General features: G+C 38.7%; 1 protein-coding gene across 2 annotated transcripts; it reads right to left on the bottom strand.

Moving 5' to 3' along the window:
• Window positions 1-2,795: 2,795 nt before the first annotated feature.
• On the bottom strand, window positions 2,796-16,063 carry LOC121398237 (caspase-8-like). 2 transcript variants are annotated; one of them, XM_041577153.1, is made up of 6 exons: window positions 15,996-16,063; window positions 11,534-11,863; window positions 8,066-8,150; window positions 6,110-6,251; window positions 5,460-5,504; window positions 2,796-3,099 (listed from the first exon to the last, which is right to left on the bottom strand). In XM_041577153.1, the coding sequence occupies exons 2-6, from the start codon at window positions 11,860-11,862 to the stop codon at window positions 3,071-3,073; spliced, it is 630 nt and encodes a 209-aa protein (XP_041433087.1). In that variant the 5' UTR covers window position 11,863; window positions 15,996-16,063; the 3' UTR covers window positions 2,796-3,070. The 2 variants fall into 2 exon arrangements, with proteins under 2 accessions (XP_041433087.1, XP_041433088.1); XM_041577154.1 differs by having other exon boundaries at window positions 6,122-6,251.
• Window positions 16,064-19,658: the final 3,595 nt, after the last annotated feature.

Below are 19,658 nucleotides of genomic sequence, written 5' to 3'. Positions count from 1 at the left end.
AACCATTAGGCTGTATCTGTGCTAAAAACCAGCAGTTCTGGATGCATAGTTGGCCAAAGGGACATAAAGGAGTGATTTGAATGTCTTCACTCATGATGCCTTATAGGAGACACAAAACTCATATTTTTGGTATCTAGGCAGTGCTGTGTGCAGGGCTGGAACTAGGGGTAGGCAGAGTAGGCACGTGCCTAGGGCACAAAAGCTAGTGGGCGCCAGGCACATGCCTTCTCTGACACCTACCCCATGTCCGGTCGCCTCTCTCCAAAAGTTTCTTCTATTTGGCCCCGTAGTTGGGCTTCTGCGCATGCGCGTGAACATAAATTGGTGCATACGCGCGCGAACATCAAAAGGCGAACGCATGCGCAAGACCGTCGGTTTGCGCATGCGCACCAAAGTGGGAGCTTGCGCATGCGCACCGCACGGAAGCGCCAGTTTACACATGTGCGCGGCTATCAGGCACCAGACAGGCCAGGTTGCCTAGGGCGCCTGCCCGGCATGGCCCGGCCCTGGCTGTGTGCATGGCATGAGATAAGTAAATACCTTCTGATATCAGAAGGCTTCACTTTGCCATGTGGTTTTATTTGTTCCCTGTCCCACGTGTCATAACAGGAGACATCAAACAGATATATAAATTGCCAACTATTGCCAACAATTGCCATTACATAAAATCTTTCCCTAATCTAAGCCTTGAACAACATACTTTGGAGCATAAGTTTAGAGGAAGCAGATTCTGCGGCTGCTGGGGGCCCACCAGGCACTGCCTAATAAGCAGCTTCAGTATATGATAACGAAAACGTTATTTCCAAAGATTAGGGGCCCTAAAATGATTTTGCTATGGGCCCCAGTAACTCCTAAAAAAAAGATTACTAGTGAGGAGTGGTTATAATGTCACAGAATGGAATGGGCAAAGGGAAGGTGTAATGGAATACAGTGATGTCAAAAGTAAGAAGGACAGGATAAAGCGTTGGGTTATGTAACAAACGTTATCAGGGCACATGTTGCTTTCAGTTTGACAAGTATAGCTTGTCTGTGACCATTTGGTGACTGCAAGGTAAAGAAGAAGAAGACTAGAAACAGAGGAGGAAAAGAAAGAAAGAAACAAACAAACATGGGGAAAGAACCCCAAGAGCAATTACTCAAACAGCAATAATGTTGCATAAAAATAATTTCAAGCAGTCACAGGAGAAAAGCCGCCCTCAGTTATGTATTGGCCATCTATGAAGCAAGTCATGCTGAGCAACACAAGCATGCAAAAAGTTCCTGAGGGTGAACAGCATGGGTTCTGACTGGCTTTTGGTAGCCCCTATGTGGACTGGTAGCCTACGAGAGGCTCTGTTTGGCAGTACACCTGTTTTTATACAACCAAAACTTGCCTCCAAGCCAGGAATTCAAAAATAAACACCTGCTTTGAGGCCACTGGGAGCAACATCCATGGGGTTGGTGAGCAACATGTTGCTTGCGAGCCACTAGTTGGGGATCACTGTACTAGCTCTTGATGTCATGATGGGGTTTAGAAAATTCTCTGCCATCTTTTCAAAACGAACCCATATTGCTGTTATACAGTACTAACTTTTGCAGTAACCTGACACAATCCTCTACTATATCTGGCCATATAAAGGCAGATTTAATTTGACGTTAGGCCCCTGAGACCAAGTGAGCAGGTTATCTACCCATGCATGGGCCCTTCCCAATTGAAGATATCGGGTCGAAAATTGTGGTTTTAGCCTTGTCTATGCTGCCTCTGTGAAGAAAGAGAAGAAATTATGGATAACCAAGTTTTCCACCAATAGTGACGTGAGGTCCAGGTACTCTGTCCCATACTTTCAGCTTAGGGAGATAATAACATAGTAAATTTCATAAGGCACTTCAACAGTCAATGTAAAAGAAAATTATATATTTTTATTATATATTTTAAACAGCTGTAGGACACACCATCGACTTACACATTTCATACATACAGGCACTTAATCATAGATCATAATGGAATCCACCAAACAAAACATTATACAGTATATAAGGCTATGGTGTCCAGCATATTCCATATTGATTTAGGTACCAGAAAGTAAACAATAAAGCACTGTTTAATCTCATGTAGGTGGAGAAAAAACATTTTCATAATAATAAATAAAAATAAACAGATACAGACAGTCTTCTGTGCAAAAATAACTATACCCATACCATTTACTCTAAAAGAAAACAATAATTCCAGTAAGGCAGCATTATTAGTGGCCTAAAGTGATGAGGATTTAACACAGCATTACAGGCATGTTTGGCATTAAAGTAATTAGAGTGCAGATGTGGGTAACAGTCTGTACCCAGGCTTATTGCCACTGGACCTTATAAAATACAGTACATAGTATATATATTGTTTGTACAAACGCTAGAATTTTATATCAAATACCGGTTTAATGTTCCAATGTAAAAAATCTGAGGTTACAGATAATTTGTAGAGAAGCAAAATGACACTGCAATAAGGAAACACGCCAAGTGCAAAATTTGGAGTTGTGCCACTTCCCCAAAAGCCTTACTATGTGGCTCTCAATGAAATTTTCACTTCTTCATTACACCAATCTATTCAGCTGTAGACATATTCCCTTCGTTATTTTTAAAAGAGAAGGAATGATTTGGTGCACTTGGGGGTGCCAAATGTTATGCACTATATAGTTCAACTGCATATGCATTTTCCACAGGAAATTTGAAGAAAGAAGAAGCTGGAAGAGAAGTGCTCCGTGGTGCTCACTGGTATAACCCCGGGTCAGTGCAGTTTCAGGTAAGTCAATACAATCACTTGAGGGATTCCTAACGTTTGGCACCCCAAGTGCACCAAGCCTTTCCTTCTCCTTTAAGCTGTTTTGAAATATTTGTTTCAACTGTCCACTCTGGTCTCAGGACATGGTCAAAAAACCCTGCAGCTCAACCTGTGATTACTGTGTCATTGAAGAAGAGGCTCAATATGAGAAATTACAAGATTATAAACAAGTCCTTTGATAAGTTCTGGCTCATGTGCAGTGAATCAATTGATATTCCATAAGTATCAGTTGTGGCCTTTGTGTCAGTGACTGGTGGATCTTCAGCTGTCTCCTGGACCCTTTTCCTTTTCTACAAGTGACAAGAAATATAAGAGCACATTACATAAACCACAAAGAGTATAAGGTATATCCTGCAGGGGGGTCACCAAAAAATGAATAATGAACCAGTGGGGGAGGTCTTGACAGGTTTCAGTATTTTTGTGTAAAAAAGGATTAAACCTTAAAGGAACAATTACACCAAAAAATAAAAGTGTTTTAAAGCAATGACAATATAATGCACTGTTGTTTTGCACTAGTAAAAGTGGTGTGTTTGCTTCAGAACTATAATTTATATAAATAAGCTGCTGTGTAGCCATGACGGCAGCCATTCCAGCACAGAATACACAGTAGATAACAGATAAGTTCTGAAGAAGCCCATTGTGTAATACAGTATAGACAAAATCCAGAAGCACACCAAAAAACAATTGCTGCATGAAAAAAGGTGATTTATTTAGCCCATATGCATTTCACAGCTCTGAAACGTTGCCTTGCTTGTGAATGCATATGGGCTAAAAAAAAATCACCTTTTTTTCACGCAGCAATTGTTTTTTGGTGTGCTTCTGGATTTTGTCTATACTGACTTTTGTCCCGGTGCAAGGAAGGGAATTTCTGATCGAGCACCCAACACTCTCAACAAGTGGAATTCTTAAAGGTTGAGCACTCCATTATCGAGCATTGTATAATACAGGTCTTATCTGTTATCTGCTGTGTATCCTGCGCCTTTTCTTCTTTTTCAGCTTTGTATAACAGCCCCCGTGCCAACATAGCAGCTTGTTTATATAAACGATGGTAGAGTTTCTGAAGCAAACCGTTTTACTTGTGCAGCACAACAGTACATTATATTTTCATAAATTGAAAACATTCATTTTTTGGTGTTAATATTTCTTTAAGAAATAAGTCCAAATCCTATTTTATGATGCTAGTCAAGCTAAATAAACTTCAAATACAATATAAAAGTTGTTTAAATATTGTTTTTTTTTTCCCCTGGCATTCCCAATCATAGCAAACAGGCCGGCACTATTTTGTGGACACGGTTATTAAGGCAATCATGTTAAATGCATGTTAAATTCTTGTTTATGTGCCAGAACGGGGGGCCTGATGACCATGTCCATGCACTGGCTCCAAAATTAGGAGAATGTGGGGAGAGCAGTGACATCTAGGAACTACTGAATGGAAAGTGAAAGTAATTCCCTGCCCTGCCTCTATGCAGACAACATATGATTGACAGCTGAGGCTTTTAAACAGGTTTATAACAGGTATGGAAGTTTTAATTTAAAAAGAATAATTTCAGTTTCATGTTTAATTTAAAAAGGGCTTTTATTATACAGCTTTTTTAAGTCTGAGTGGCAGGTCCCCTTGAGGTGCAATGATCCAATCATACAGAGTGGTCTACTGGTCCCTCAGATGAGGGCCACATCAACATGCTAATACGGTCCTCATCAGACAGAAGCATAAACCGCCCCCATTGATATCTGCCTGATGTTGGTTGTCAGGCCTATCTGTGGACTCTATACACAGGCCAATAAGCTGCCAACTCCATCAGGAGGCTTATTTATTAAAGGTCGAATTGTGTGTTCTCAAAAAAAAAATTCTTGACGTTTTTCGAGGTTAGTTCACTATACAAATTATCATTTTTTGAGAAGAAAAACCTCAAACTTTTCAAGATTTATTATGCCACGAAGCTGCAAAAAGTCAGCTAAAACCCTGTTGAATTCATGTAAAAGGTAATGTCAGAGGTGCCTTTAACCATTTGAAGATGTTTTTTGCCTTCACGATTTTAAGGTGTTTTATGCTGGTTTTCTCTCAAAAATTCGAGGTTAAATTCGAGATTTTGAAGGTTTTTTCCCAATGCATTCAGTCAAGTTTTTTTACATTCGGATTTTTTTCATAAATAAGCAAACATTAGAGTATGTTTAAATTGTGAGTTTATTCAAGTTGGAAAAAAACCTCACAAACTTGATCTGTAATAAATAACCCCCTTAGTGTTGGCAGACTGGGGATAATATCCTATATGACATAGGGTTGCTGTCCATGGAACGTTGCATGTGAAGAATTTAAGGGCAATTACTGTTCATGCTTTAGGGTGACTTCTAAACGTGCTAAATTGTGCTAAAATTGTGTTGGATATGCCTAAAGTGACAGGAACAACAATGGTTTATGTCTTTCCAGAACAGCACTGGATGAAATAAAACATTGTTTCACTGTATTGTGCAACTACATGCATCTGTGCTATAACATTTGTATTTATACCCGATGAAGGGAGGCTAAAATTCATTCTTAAATATCATCTCATTTATATCTTAATAAATGTGCAATTATTTATTCGCCAGGGGATTATTTTGTCTTGCGTGTCCCACACCCACAACCGGATATTATCCGCAGAGGTCTCACCTGCTACAGACATCTTCTTTAATGAAGATTCCAGATCCGTTACATCTGCAATACAAACATATGTGTTAAATGTAGGAGTTGTATAAATAAGGATAATCATTTTATCACAAACATTCACATTATTACCAAATGTTCATTGTTGGCTCAGTTTGTCACTTTATACATCATCATTTCTTTAAACTGAATTGTTTTAGACAGAGGAAAGTAAATAGAGGCTTCAATGTTATATGTTAACATCTAATAATATGTGCATAGACATTTTGCATTGTATCTGGTGTGCCTAGCAATGGGAGCCACTTGGAGTAAGCAGCAGTCTCCACTTAGGGGGAAATGTAAATAAATTCAGAAATTTGCAAATAAAAATTTGCGTTAACTTTTGGAGCAAACGTAACAACTCTTTCAATAAGAAGTTTTATTACATACACTGCACACTATCGGAGTCTAACATTCACAATCACTATCCTACTGTCGCAAAGTGTTCTCAAAGAATTTTTTCGGCGCTAGCGAACGATATTGCGCTCCCCTATTAATATTTTATTTATATTAAAGGAGTTGATTTTTTGTCCATGACAATTTTTAATCTGTCTGCTAAGGGAAACAGTAGGGCTCTCTATGGAATAAATTCTCATACATACTCAGTTTCAACTTACATTTATAATTACCTTCAAGTGCTTCTATTTTCTTTACTAGATCCAAACGATTTAAATGTGTTAAAAGATCTTTTAGCTTCCCAAGACTGGTTTGACTCAGGCTCCCCTCTTTTTCCATTTTTAATAGTATTTCTAACATTGACTGTAAGACAAAAATAAATAGAGAATAGTTTCTCTAGAAAACAGTTTGGATGAAAGCTAGAAGGCAATTACGCAGCATAACTGATGTTTGGTTATACCGGTATGGGATCCATTACCTAGAAACCCGTTTTTCAGAAATCTCCGAATTATTGGATGGCCATCTCCCATAGGGGTAAATTTATCAAAGAGTGAAGTTCCACCACTAGAGTGAAATTCCGCAGCTCTCAATTAATTTCTATGGGATTTTGAAAGGCGTATTTATCAATGGGTGAAAGTTCGCCCTTTGATAAATACGCCTATAACAATCCCATAGAAAAGAATGGAGAGTGGCGGAATTTCACTCTAGTGGCGGAACTTCACTATTAACTTCACTCTTTGATAAATGTACCCCATAGACTCCGTTTTATCAAAATAATAAAATTTTTTTAAAATGATTTAATTTTTCTCTGCAAAGGTCGAGTATGTGAGGTGTGTGAGGTTTGTGAGGTTTTTTCTACCTTTAATAAACTCACAACTCGAATGTTTGCTTATTTATGAAAAAAAACAAATGTAAAAAACTCAATTGAATGCAATTGTGGAAAAAACACCAATACCTACAATTTATCGAATTATAAGCTAAAAAACCTAGAATACCTCAAATTTATAGAGCTTTCGAGGGCAAACCACCGTAAAAAAAAGGAGAATGATGAAAACAACATCTTCATATGGTTAAAGGGACCTCTGCCATTGACTTCTTGTAAGGGGTACTCATCCTGGTGGTCTAATGGGCCGTTGGGAATACCCGCCGCGCCTCCGGCAGGGACGCATGCAGCGTGGTGCTTCCAGTTTGGCCGCTCGTGCTCCTCTGCCTTAGGGAGCGCGTCGTGTACGTTTTACGCGCAACATCGCCGGGGTCATGACGTCATTGCGCGCATTTGGCGAGATTTAATGGTAATTAAAGGGGCCTTTAATTCAAACAAATTGCCCGTTGTTAGGTCTAACTTGTGTTAGTATCTTGGTGTGCTTATTATCTGTTTGATTCCGGTTTTGATCCTGCTGGCCTGTCTGACTATCCTGTAACTCTGTACTCCTGACCCTTGCCTGCCTGACCATTCTGAACTCCGCTGAGCCTGACCTAAGCCTGTCTGACAATTCTGATCTTTCCTGGTGATTGACACTTGCCTGCTTGACTACTCTTTTGAACTCCGTCTGTACTCACCCCAGCCTGATTGACCTTGCTAGAATTCCACCAGTACGACCTCTGCCTGTCTGACCCTGCTTGAACTCTGCCCGCACCAACCTCGGCCTGCCTGACTACGCTTTGTCTATTCCTTGAACTGTACCGTCCAACTCCTTGTTAAGGCCAGTGCCCCTTTGCTTGTTCAGAACCTTTGCTTGGCTCCTCTCTTATTAAGATGAAGGGCTCCTCCCGAAGTGAAAGGCGGCTGTTAAAGGCAGAAGCAAGAGCCAAGACCAGGGAGCCTAGCACTAGTTCTGAATTTAGGGTGCCGATCGTGACACTTCTACATGACCTCGACAGGTTTTAGCTGGAGGATTTTCAGAGTCTGGCTTTTAGCAGCTTCGGAGCATAATAAATCATTTGAGGGCTTCTTTTCTCAAATAATTAGAGTTTTTAGCAAATCTACCCTCGAAAAACTAAAATTTTTTTTTGGAAAACACAACGCAGCCTTTAATAAATAGCCCCCTTAATGAACTGTTAAGTGGGAAAACAAGTCTAAGCACTAGTGTATTATGGACCCAATTTCCATTTTGTGTGCCACTTTAGCAGTTTAGGTTTAGTTCCAGCAGTTAACAAAAAATATGGTCCATACTTACTATTTCTCGATTCAGTTTCAGCAAGAACTTCAGATCTTCAATTTGTTTGTTTGACAGTTCCAAGGAAATGTAATAAAGCTGTGCTCTACAAGATAAAACATACAAGCTAAAAATTGTAGTAATATGACAATATTGCTTTTGGGTTTAATCAGATTTCATCGTGGATTTCAACAGTTATCGGCACAATCTATTTAAACCATCAATAAAGTACTATAATATCTCCAACATCTTTATCATATTTGTTTCAGTGAATGGGTTTCTCTGCTTAAATGTTGTACACAGCCCTTTGCTGCCCAGGGTTCCCCCTTTGTAGGCCATATGCACAAAAATAAATTTTTGTGTGCATTATTAAATGTACAGTGTGAGGGATAGTATTGTTCGATGTGTTTGCATGTGTTTGTGAGCTGGTGTCTTGACTTGTGAATGCACAACTAAAGATGGACATAGATGCAAAGATAAAGTCGCACAGAAATTATTTTTGTACAATTTTCGGACCGTGTGTGTGTATTGTTCTGACAACTATTGTGATCAGTTGTATAGTTGATCCTATGAGTTAGATGACTTCTGTTGGCTAAGGATAATATCTGTGCATGTATTGCCTATCTGACAATATCAATGGATGACTGTCACTAGTATGTGTCGGACATGACTTTTGTACAATTTCTGTCTGTCAATTAATGATCAGAACATCATCTGATTTGTTCTTTTACTACTGTATTTAAGCTGAACGGTTAGTTGCAGGTTGAAAGATTGCACCATACGATTGTTTATCGATATGAGGCTAAAATCTAAACATCTATGGCCAGCTTTAGATGGAACTTTGTCTCGGAATATATCTGCCTCTGCATTATTGTTCGAACTCAATAAATTCTGTAGTCTTTTGTAAGACAAGGAAAAGTTAATAAAGTGCTTTACATGTAACAGTTAAGCTCATATGAAAGGAACCTGCTTCTTCCTCCTTTGTATGTTGCTGTTCAATGAACTGGCAGGATAGAATGCAGCCAAAGTCTACATACAGAATCATACATACTTGCTTTCAGCTTTAAGGGTGTAATTGTCTTGGGTAAAGCTGTGGATATGTTTTTGTTAAAATCAAGACCTCAGAACCATGAATGTTTCTGCACTTAGGCAAGAATGTTTTCCTAATTAGAGCAATCTTTTAAGTTAGGGATAATGGAGATGTGCAGGAGCCCTCAAGGCTACTGACTCACTGGTTAAGGTGAAGGAACTGGGCCAGAATTGCAGCATGACAGAAAAAGGGAATCATTTGACAGTACATCCAAAATAAACATTAATAAATTCAATAAAAACAATAAATTAATTTGCTGTATTTGTCAATTACAGTGTTTATAAGACCTGGTGACCAATCACTTGTCCACATTAAACTAAATCCCCAATACTTTTAGCTGAATTGAAACAAATCCTGCTGCAAAGAGAACAAACTACCTCAGTTTGAAGATGTTATAGGGTAGAACTTTTGATATGAAGCACAACAAAAGAGGAGGAAAGGTGATACCACAATAATAATCACAGCAAGCTTTCTGAACATTTCAGTTCCTTCTTCAAAGATGATTACAATGAAGCTATGTTGGCACTGACATATATACAGCATTTAGTATACAAAAAAAACTGTAAGGCACAAAAGGGAAAACACATAAGCATAATGTGTATTGCAAGCAGAGACAGACATATGGGGAGGTGGGTCCAGACCAGACACGAATTAGACCTTAGGTGTGAAGCAGATTACAGATTACTGTAGTAGATGGTTGTCTCAACAGTTTCTTTGAATTTATGCATCTGTTTGTAGATGGCCATAAATTCATGACCTAAATTCAGTCCTGTCTCCAGACTCTTAAAGGTTTCCACAAGTGATGGGCAAATCTGACCTGTTAATTTGCAAAACTGCAAAAAATTGCCAAAATGCATTGAAGTCTATGGATGAGGCCCTGCGACAATTTTTTTTTTGCTTGTAATCTATGGGCATCATTTTGTGGCTCACTACTAATTTTGCTTTCGCTCATCACTAATTTCCAAACTTTGCGTTAATTTTCTGTTTTGAAATTGCCTTGATAACAGAAATGTTGAAGTCATCCAGGCTGTGGTCAGGGCTATTAAAATGATTACCTACTGGTTGAATAGGTACTCTTGGCCATACTTGAAAAAGCCATTTAAAAACTTGTGTTGGTGCAGCAGCTCTTTACAAAATATTTACCAAAATGTTTATTCCTGAACAGTCAGACTAGGCCTTAAATGGGCAACCAGAGAACCTGGTATTGAGGGCCCAAACTCACAACAATTAGATGGAGACAGTTTCAACTAATATAGAGGTTATGGTGGAAATAAGAATGAGTTGATGGGAATAGTCCCAGACTGGAGCCCACCGGGAGATTCTGTGGTTCTCTCGGAGACCAGTCCACCATGTACCTGAACCATTGAGTTTTATAGGTAAAACTTAGAGTGTTTTACTGCTAAACTAAATTTGGCAGCATTTTCAGTGTTAGTCTTTGAATAAAAAACACAAACCTTTATTTATATATATATATATATATATATATATATATATATATATATATATATATATATATATATATATATATAAAATAATCCAAAAAATATAAAACCGCACTCTAAGGTGAAAAAATAGTGGAAAATGTATTTCAACGTTTCGGCACACTGACTCGGGCCGTCTTCAGGAAGTGTCCTGAAGACGGTCCGAGTCAGTGTGCCGAAACGTTGAAATAAATTTCCCACTATTTCACGACCTTGGAGTGCGGTTTTATATTTTTTGGATTATTATAGTATGCTATAACCAGCACCCAGGCAGTTGCTTGTATTGCGAGTGCACACTATAGATAGAGTCTCTCTCTCTCTCTTTCTCTCTCTCTCTCTCTCTCTCTCTCTCTCTCTCACTTTCTCTCTCTCTCTCTCTCTCTCTCTCCTCTGAATAACTGTAAAGAGCGCTCGCTCCTCTCCAAGATGGGGGTGCCTAGGGGGAACCACGTGGACATTGGACACCAGCGCGTCAGAATGGACGGCGTCAAAAAGTGCAGCGTAGACACGCAACGTCAGCGTGTGACGTGTGATGCACTCGTTGCCCGGACTGGCAATCTGTGGGTTCTGGCAAATGCCAGAGGGGCTGCTATAAGGTCCCATAGAAAGTCAGTATTTAGTGGAGGCTGTTTGGGCCTCTATGTGGGCTGATTGGGCCTCTGTGTACCTGAAATGCCAGGGCCTATTTTAATTCTCAGTCCAGACCTGCCACGAACTGTGTTTAGGAGTCTACAGCTTCCTCCTTTACCCGCAACGCCTTCTGCCCTGACAATAACGCTCTGTCATAGATCAATTCAATTATTATTATGCACAGCATTTACTTGTGTGTAAGGATTACAAATGAGCTTTATAAATACGACATTTCATTTTACACATCTAAATTAATATTCTTATTGGCAAGTTGTATTGACTGCTCACCTGTATTCAGAGATATGTACACAATGTTTAAGATCTGTTTCCACTTGCTCTTTTGTTGTTCCCAGTTTACTGGTAAGTATGTCTATTCTCTTAATTCTGTACAGCAGCTCTTTTAGAAATGACAAATCCTCCTGAGTTATGTGCCCTTTCTTCTGTAGGCAATGGAATAGCTGCCTGGCGTATTTGATGTCCTCTTTATCCTGGGTTGTAATTTTCCCTTCACACAGGAAGATCATGGCATGGACTTCATCCTGCGATATATTTTCACTGATGTCAAGCAGCAGTTCTTGTATATTGCCATTCACTGTAAGTGTTTTTAGGCCTGACATACTATAGGGAAAGAATTGGCATTGTCACATGATTAAGAAAAACAGTAACATTTTATCTGTAACTTTTCATAAATTAACAGGATTAACAATAGTCTCATATAACTGCATGTTTATGATACATCAAACTTTATTTCAGATATTTGGATCTTCATACCTTAAGTCTTCAAATAAACCCAATAGGCTGATTTTGCCTCCAATAAGGATTAATTATATCTTAGTTGGGATCAAGTACAAGGTACTGTTGTATTATTACAGAGAAAAAGGAAATACCTTTTTAAAATTTGAATTATATGGATAAAATAGAGTCTATTGGAGACGGTCTTTTCCGTAATTCGGTGCTTTCTGGATAACGGCCTTCCAGATAGCAGATCCCATACCTGTAGCTGCATATTGTCAGCAGTTTTTCAGTATTTTTAATTTTTGGTTTTGAAGCATACTAATGTGGAGTGCAGAAAAACTGCAACTAACAAGAAAAGGTACAAATCTTTATTTTTTAAATTTTTATTTTTCAGAAAATCGGCTCACACCCACAGGCAACAGACATCTCTAAAAAAAGGCGACCTTTTTTTTAATTAAAAGTGATAAAGTGTTATGTATACCATTGCCCTAAAAGATGTTTAAACAAAAACACACAGGTGGCCCAATTTAAAGGAGTAGCACCTGTTTATATAAACAGGGTGTCACTATAACAGGGAACTGAAATTGTTCCTTTTGTCTGATGGCATTCCTATTTCAATTGCAGCCAATGAAGGAAATCATTTGCCTTTCTTTCTCATTACTGCTTTTGCCATGAGGGATGACATTCCCACATAGATAACTTCAACGAAAAATTGGAAGCTTTAGTGAAGAAAAGTGCAATAGTATGTTGGAATGATCTCATCGCCACCTTCTGTCTTGGTCCAAGGACTGGTAAAAGAAGGTTCATTTATCAGAATATGAATTCTTACTATTATTATTATTTGCTAGAGCTGTAGTAGTAATTCATTTCCTTTGCAGTTATTAGAGTTAAAAAAAATCTATAACTTCTGGGTTTTTTTTTATTGTTTTTTAATAATCTAATTATAATTGCCAATTTCTCCTATTTTACTGAATGACAATTTAAATATTGTTGTCTGTTTGTCCATTTTTCCATGTAACTGTGCTGCAGGTTATCCAGGTTTATCAGATGGCAGTTTTTGAGAGCTAAACCCTAAAAATGAATGTGGCTAAAAATGCCATATTTTACATACTTAACTTGTTGTACCAGCCTAAAGTTTCAGCTTGTCAATAGTAACAATGATCCACAACTTCAAACTTGTCACCATCTTGGAAAGTGTCTAGGACACTAACATGCTCAGTGGGCTCTGAGCAGCTGTTGAGAAGTTAAGCTTTGGGGTTGTTGCAAATTATCAAGCAGAAAATTAGGTTGGCCTGTAATATAAGCTGATGCTACAGGGCTGATTATTAAATACTGATGCTAGTTGCACTTGTTTCTGTGCTGCCATGTAGTAATTACCTGTATTAATTACTAGTTAGCCTTATATTGTGACATTTATATGTTATGTGTACTGTATTTTGTGAGTGGGTCCCTAAGTTTAGCAGGTGACAGCAGCACAGAGCATGTGCAGTGAATCAGCAGAAAAGAAGATTGGGAGCTACTGGGGCATATTTGGAGGCACAGATCCTTAATGCTAAAGAGCTATGGTTGTCTTGGGCTGGTACAGAACCCCAAGACATAATGTACAACATTTCTAGCCAACTTCTTTAGTTAGACTTTAGTTCTCCTTTAAATATTGCCATATATTCTCAAATGTATTGGCTGGCCCATTGCAGGATATTCAACGTTTTGTTCTTGACCCACTCTAGGGTGACTTTAGCTTTGTGTTTGGGTTAACTATTTTTCTGAAAGATTTACAGGAAAGTTGGCCCCACCTGGCCAGTGCATTTTGCAATAAAGAAGAGATTCCTTACAAATTGACACTAACCATAGTTATTCCAAGGTAATTCACTGTTCTTTAAGTCTATTACTGCAAATCGGAATATATATATATATACATAAAGAAATGCAGCTCAAATCCAAGAACTGTTTTATGAATGACGGTTGCTACAAAATCCTATTATTGTTCTTTTGAAATTGGCAGTAATAGTAGAGCCACTAAACTTAAGGCGCTCACCCTGAGAATACGTTGACCTGGGTGTAAAACCCCCAGGTCCCACACTTGTATCGAAACCAGCTCTTAACAACGATTAAGCTTGTCGGGAATTGCACACGAATGTGTAATTGAAGAAAAATCGGCAAGCACTCCTGAAGCCACTAGTGAAGTAAAAGGCAACTTTATTTCAGCAAATGAATAACTGAAAAGCTGAAATAAAGTTGCCTTTTACTATATGAGTGGCTTCAGGAGTGCTTGCCGATTTTTCTTCTAATAGTGCAAATCACTACAAAAATATGAATGTCTGGTATTTGAATACTTGAGCAAATGTTTAAATTTTTTTGAAGACATTAAAAAATATTTTAGAAATAAAATATTACAGAAAAAAGTAAAGGGCCTGTAACAATATAACATGGATTTTTATTCTTTTTTATATTTGAACTTGGTATCTCTGTCTGAAATTTCACTCCTGCATACTTCCCAACTATCCCATTTTCAGAGGTATAGTCCCGCATTTTTCCTGAAAAGTCCAGACTTTCTCTGCACTGAACAGCCAGAAAAAGATACAAAGTTTCTAATTTAATTGGCTTTTGGCAGAGAGCCCAGAACAGCCACCAGGTGCAACTAAGATACTTTTTAATAATTTTAAGATAAGCAAATAAGTAATTGTAACAATTTAGATATACAGGTCCCTTGGGAGACGTTAGACTCTGCTTAAAGGAACAGTTCAGTGTAGAAATAAAAACTGGCTAAATAGGTTGTGCAAAATAAAAAATGTCTGTAATATAGTTAGTTAGCCAAAAATGTAATGTATAAAGGCTGGAGTGACTGGATGTCTAACATTACAAAACAGAACCTAACTTTTCAGCTCTCGAACTCTGAGTTAGTCAGCGACTTGAAGAGGGGCCACATGGGACATAACTGTTCAGTGATTTTGCAATTGATCCTCAGCATTCAGCTCAGATTTAAAAGCAGCAGTTATGACCCATGTGCCCCCCCCCCCTCAAGTCACTGATTGGTTACTGCCTGGTAACCAATAAGTGAAAACCAAGAGAGCTGCAAATCAGGAAGTAGTGTTTTGGCTATTATATTAAAGTCACTCCAGTTTTTATACATTACATTTTTGGAAACTCTTTTTTATTTTGTACAGCCTATCTATTTACCCAGTTTTTATTTTTATACTGAACTGTTCCTTTAAAGGGCAATTCACCTTCATTGTAATAACTCAAAAGAAACACAGAAATATGTTCAAACTTTCATAACCTGCCAAATTTAGTCAAATTAACATGGTAATTCGGGGGTGTGGTCACAAAAATGGACGTGGGCAATTATTACAACAAGTGAATCAACCTGGCAGAATGCTTTTTTTTTTAAAAAAAATATATTTTATATGAATCTTGGGTATTCAGCCTGCAGTTTTACAGTTGTTGTTAAAATGTAACACCCAGAATCCAATAGGTAAAGGCTGTCTTGGGGATACTGGGATTTGTAGTCCAACAACAGACAGATGATTGGACAGGTCCTTAGGTACATAACCACCACAGATGGGGTCCCCTGACTTGCTGCATCTCTACCCTCAGTCCTGCTCAGTGTTACCAAATGATCTGTTCCAGCGGTATTCCTACTATATCACAATATATATATATATATACACAAATGCAGAGAGAGTGCGGCACAGAGTACATACAAAGCCATATTCTTAGGTTGCTACATAAACTAAATATAAACATTTAAGTTTTCAGGAATTGCTGCTTCTGTTTTAGTGGTTTAAGGCGAGGCAGAAATGCCGAGAGAGAGTGCAATGAACAAATCCTAAAGGCACAGTTTATTTCCTGCTAGGTGTCTGAGAACGTGCACTGAAGGGATCAAATATGCTGCTTACCTAATGACTTTTTCAAAAGAAGCCGAAAATATTACAAGTGTAACCTGTTAACTAAAACAAAAGGGCAGTAATAATAACAAAGATGTTTAGTTTAAAGTGGTTATATGTAGTTCACTTACTTGCACAGCTTATCCAGAGGTATTTATACAGTGAGTTCTCCTTACTGTAACGCCTTCCGTGTTACAACTATTTCCTGTCATATTGCACTGCTGCCCTCTGTTTCTCTCAGGGCCAGCTTTGCACCTTCCTGAACATGAATAACAAAAAAATGGTGATCACTATGAGTTCTATTGTGTCACCACCTCCTTTTCGCTTAGAATGGACAGTGTTTGTTTTCTTTTGCACACATTGTTATACACATAAAGAATCTGATTTCCAGCAGCCATTCTCCAGGGCTGGAACTCGGGGTAGATGAAAGAGACTAGAGTCTTCAGCAAGTTATTAAAAGGGGTGCAGATTCATTAAAATGTCTGCACCCAAGAGGGCACATCGTGACTTGGATGCAAAATTACCAAGTTCTACCACCGCCAATCTCTGTTCATTTTCATCACTTTCTGTGCCGTTTTCTTGCCACCATATATCAACCTCTGCTCATTTTACATACTGTACTAACTGTACCATGACATGGGTAGCACTGAATAACTATAGTGATGTAGTGAGTGATCTAATAGCGTAAACAAGGAAAAACCTGGGAGGCAGAAGGTATCTGCTCAAGTGATTTTATTGGTATTTAACACCACATGTTTCGAGCCTCCTGGCTTTTGTCAAGTGATGTCAGGCATATTGCTGTCCTCTCAGAAACACTTGCTCCCTGATGCTTCCTAGGCTCAAACTTGCAATATACTACATATAGTAGTGTCAGGACCCATAGGGTGAATAGCCCCTATAGCTGAAACCCCCTTACAAATTGGAAAACCCCTAGTTGTTAGGTCTTGGTATTTTTTGATTATTGGTCCACAAAGTTAGTGACCACTTCCTGTTACATTTTATATGTCGATTGGAAAGGGGTTGTTCTTCCTCTTTAGCCTCTATCTTCTGATGGATGTGTCTGGGGAGCCTGGTGTCAGCAAATAGTTCTGCCCTAGAGGGACAACCCCTTTAGAGAAATTGGGGAAAAGGGACCCTGTGACCAACGATTAGACAGATATATGATTGTCTTTGCCACAATACGTTCTAGGAATGTAAGGTAACGAGACTTGGTTGGTAAGAGCAGCCGTTAACAAAGAGGTGTATCTTAAATCTATCAACTAGGCGACTAATCTCCCCGATTCTGGGAGATTTAGTCACCTGGCCTCCCGAACTGCCTCCCACCAGCTAGAATGTAAATCGCTGGTCGGATGGCAATCGGAGGAGTTTGTTTTCCGAAGTCACCCGAAGTTGCCTCACGAGGAAACTTTGGGCAACTTGTGAAAACAGTGTGCTACGAGTGCCATCCTGCTGGTGATTTATATTCTACCTGGCGGGAGGCAGTTCAGGAAGATTAATCAGCCCGAAGAAGAGCCGATTTATCATCAGGTGACTAAATCTCCCAGAATCTGAGCGCGTGTCTCTGCCCTTAGTGCTGCAAGTGTTAAGCTTTGCTTTCAATATTTCTGTCAGCATCTATCTACCTTGAAAGGTCTGTTAGTTTAATCCTGTGGTGTGACAATAAACCTATTATTGAATGTTTAATGACCTCTGGTGTCCTATCTACCTTACTGCAGTAGATGAGAGGTGTAGTTCCACAACACCTTCTCCCTTCCTCCTCCAGCAATGGAGAAGATGAGCTCAATGTGACCAATGTTTTATCATCCTAACCCTAAATTGCATTTGTACAAACACATCAGCTTTTCTGTGACACTTACCATGCATAAAGTATATCACTAACCAGCCTGAACTGCCATATTGAAAACTGCAACACTTTAGCTGAATCACTTTTTTTTTTTTAATTTACTTTTTCACAAAACAAAATAGTGTTGACTGTGGATTCCTTGATATGTTCCCCTTCTTCTAGTGCTATGTCATTTTAGGACCTTGCTGCACCTTATCCAATTATATGCACATGTGTGAGAATTATTTTCACCCCCACCAATGTAGCTGCGCAGCTTGGAGGTCTGCAGAAATTTGCACAGAACAAGTAGCGCAAATGCGTAGGTTTGTGATAAATATTGCATGTGCATGCCAGTGATCTGGCTGTCTAAAGAGAGGGTAGTGGATTGTGATGTGGCCTGTGTATTTAGAAAAAAAGGCAATAGTTTCAGATCTGAACTAGGAGTGCAACCTCTGGTGAGATAGGAAAGAGAGCCTTTGCTAATAGAAGATAATTCTAGGAAAATATACCCCCTTTTTAACATAAGCACTTTCAGTTGGGCTTATACAAAAAAGGTGCATGAAAACTGAACCTCCATAAATAAATAAATACATACATTTGCACAGCAAAGCCTGATTCCACAAAATGCCACAAATTGAAAAGAAACCATCATACTCATAAAAACCATTTCCCAGCACCTCCTTAGAGTAATGCAACTGTACCCTCGCCATGTTCCATTGTTAAATGAATTGTTTAGTGTAAAAATAAAAACTGGGTAAATAGATAGGCTGTGCAAAATGTTTCTAATATAGTTAGTTAGGCAAAAATGTAATGTATAAAGGCTGGAGTGATTTGATGTATAACATGTCTGTCAGAACACTACTTCCTGCTTTTCAGCTCTCTTGGTTTACACTTACTGGCTACCCTGGCTACCAGGCAGTAACCAATCAGAAACTTGAGGGGGGGGGCACATGGGTCATATCTGTTGCTTTTGAATCTGAGCTGAATGCTGAGGATCAATTACAAACTCACTGAACAGAAATGTACCATGTGGCCCCCCTTCAAGTCGCTGACTAACTCCGAGTTATAGAGCTGAAAAGCAGGAAGTTGGATTCTGGCTGTTTTATTAGACATCTGTTCACTCCAGCCTTTATATATTACATTTTTGGCTAACTAACTATATTAGAAACATTTTTTCTTTTGCACAGCCTATCTATTTACCCAGTTTTTATTTTCACTCTGAACTATTCCTTTAAATGATGGATTCTGGGACTTGAAGTTCCTCTGTTTTTCTATAGTGGGTGCTGCATAGTTTCTCTGGATAGCAGAGGCAGTTCAGATCTCAGAATTCATCATTTCACAATGCAATAAGGCAAGTGTGGGGTTGCATTACTCTGTAAGTCTACAGGGAGAATGGGTCCATGCATGAAGAATAAGCAGAAAAAGTTATCATTGGTTTCTTTTCAGTCTAAGGAATCAGGTATGGCTGTGCAAAAAGATACATTTATATAATTTCTTGAAGTTCAGATAGTTTTTACATACATTTTCTTCACGAGACCAGCTATACGAGTTCATGTCACAAAAGGAAGGGTTATATTTTTACTTTTATATTTTTCCTTTCTGCCATTTTGTAGAGTTTCAGGTAAAAAACAGCTTCTAACTGTAACATGCCTTTTCGTTGGCTTATGTAAACCTTACATGTACAGTATGTGTGCCACAGCCTCATATACAGCAGGTCCAGACTGAGAATTAAAATAGGCCCTGGCATTTCAGATACACAGAGGCCCAATCAGCCCACACAGAGGCCCAAATAGCCCCCCCCCCACCAGCACACTAAATAGTGACTTTCTATTGCACCTTATAGCAGCCCCTCCTGCATTTGCCAGAACCCACAGATTGCCAGTCCGGGCCTGAGTATAGCCAGAGGGATAGACTATACTTAAAATAGCAGTGTTGCATTCTTAGATTATACAAAGGCACACATTATTAAAAG

This window comes from Xenopus laevis, chromosome 9_10L (assembly GCF_017654675.1).
Source record: "Xenopus laevis strain J_2021 chromosome 9_10L, Xenopus_laevis_v10.1, whole genome shotgun sequence".
Classification (NCBI taxonomy): domain Eukaryota; kingdom Metazoa; phylum Chordata; class Amphibia; order Anura; family Pipidae; genus Xenopus; species Xenopus laevis.
This window is presented reverse-complemented; position numbering and strand designations above follow the sequence as displayed.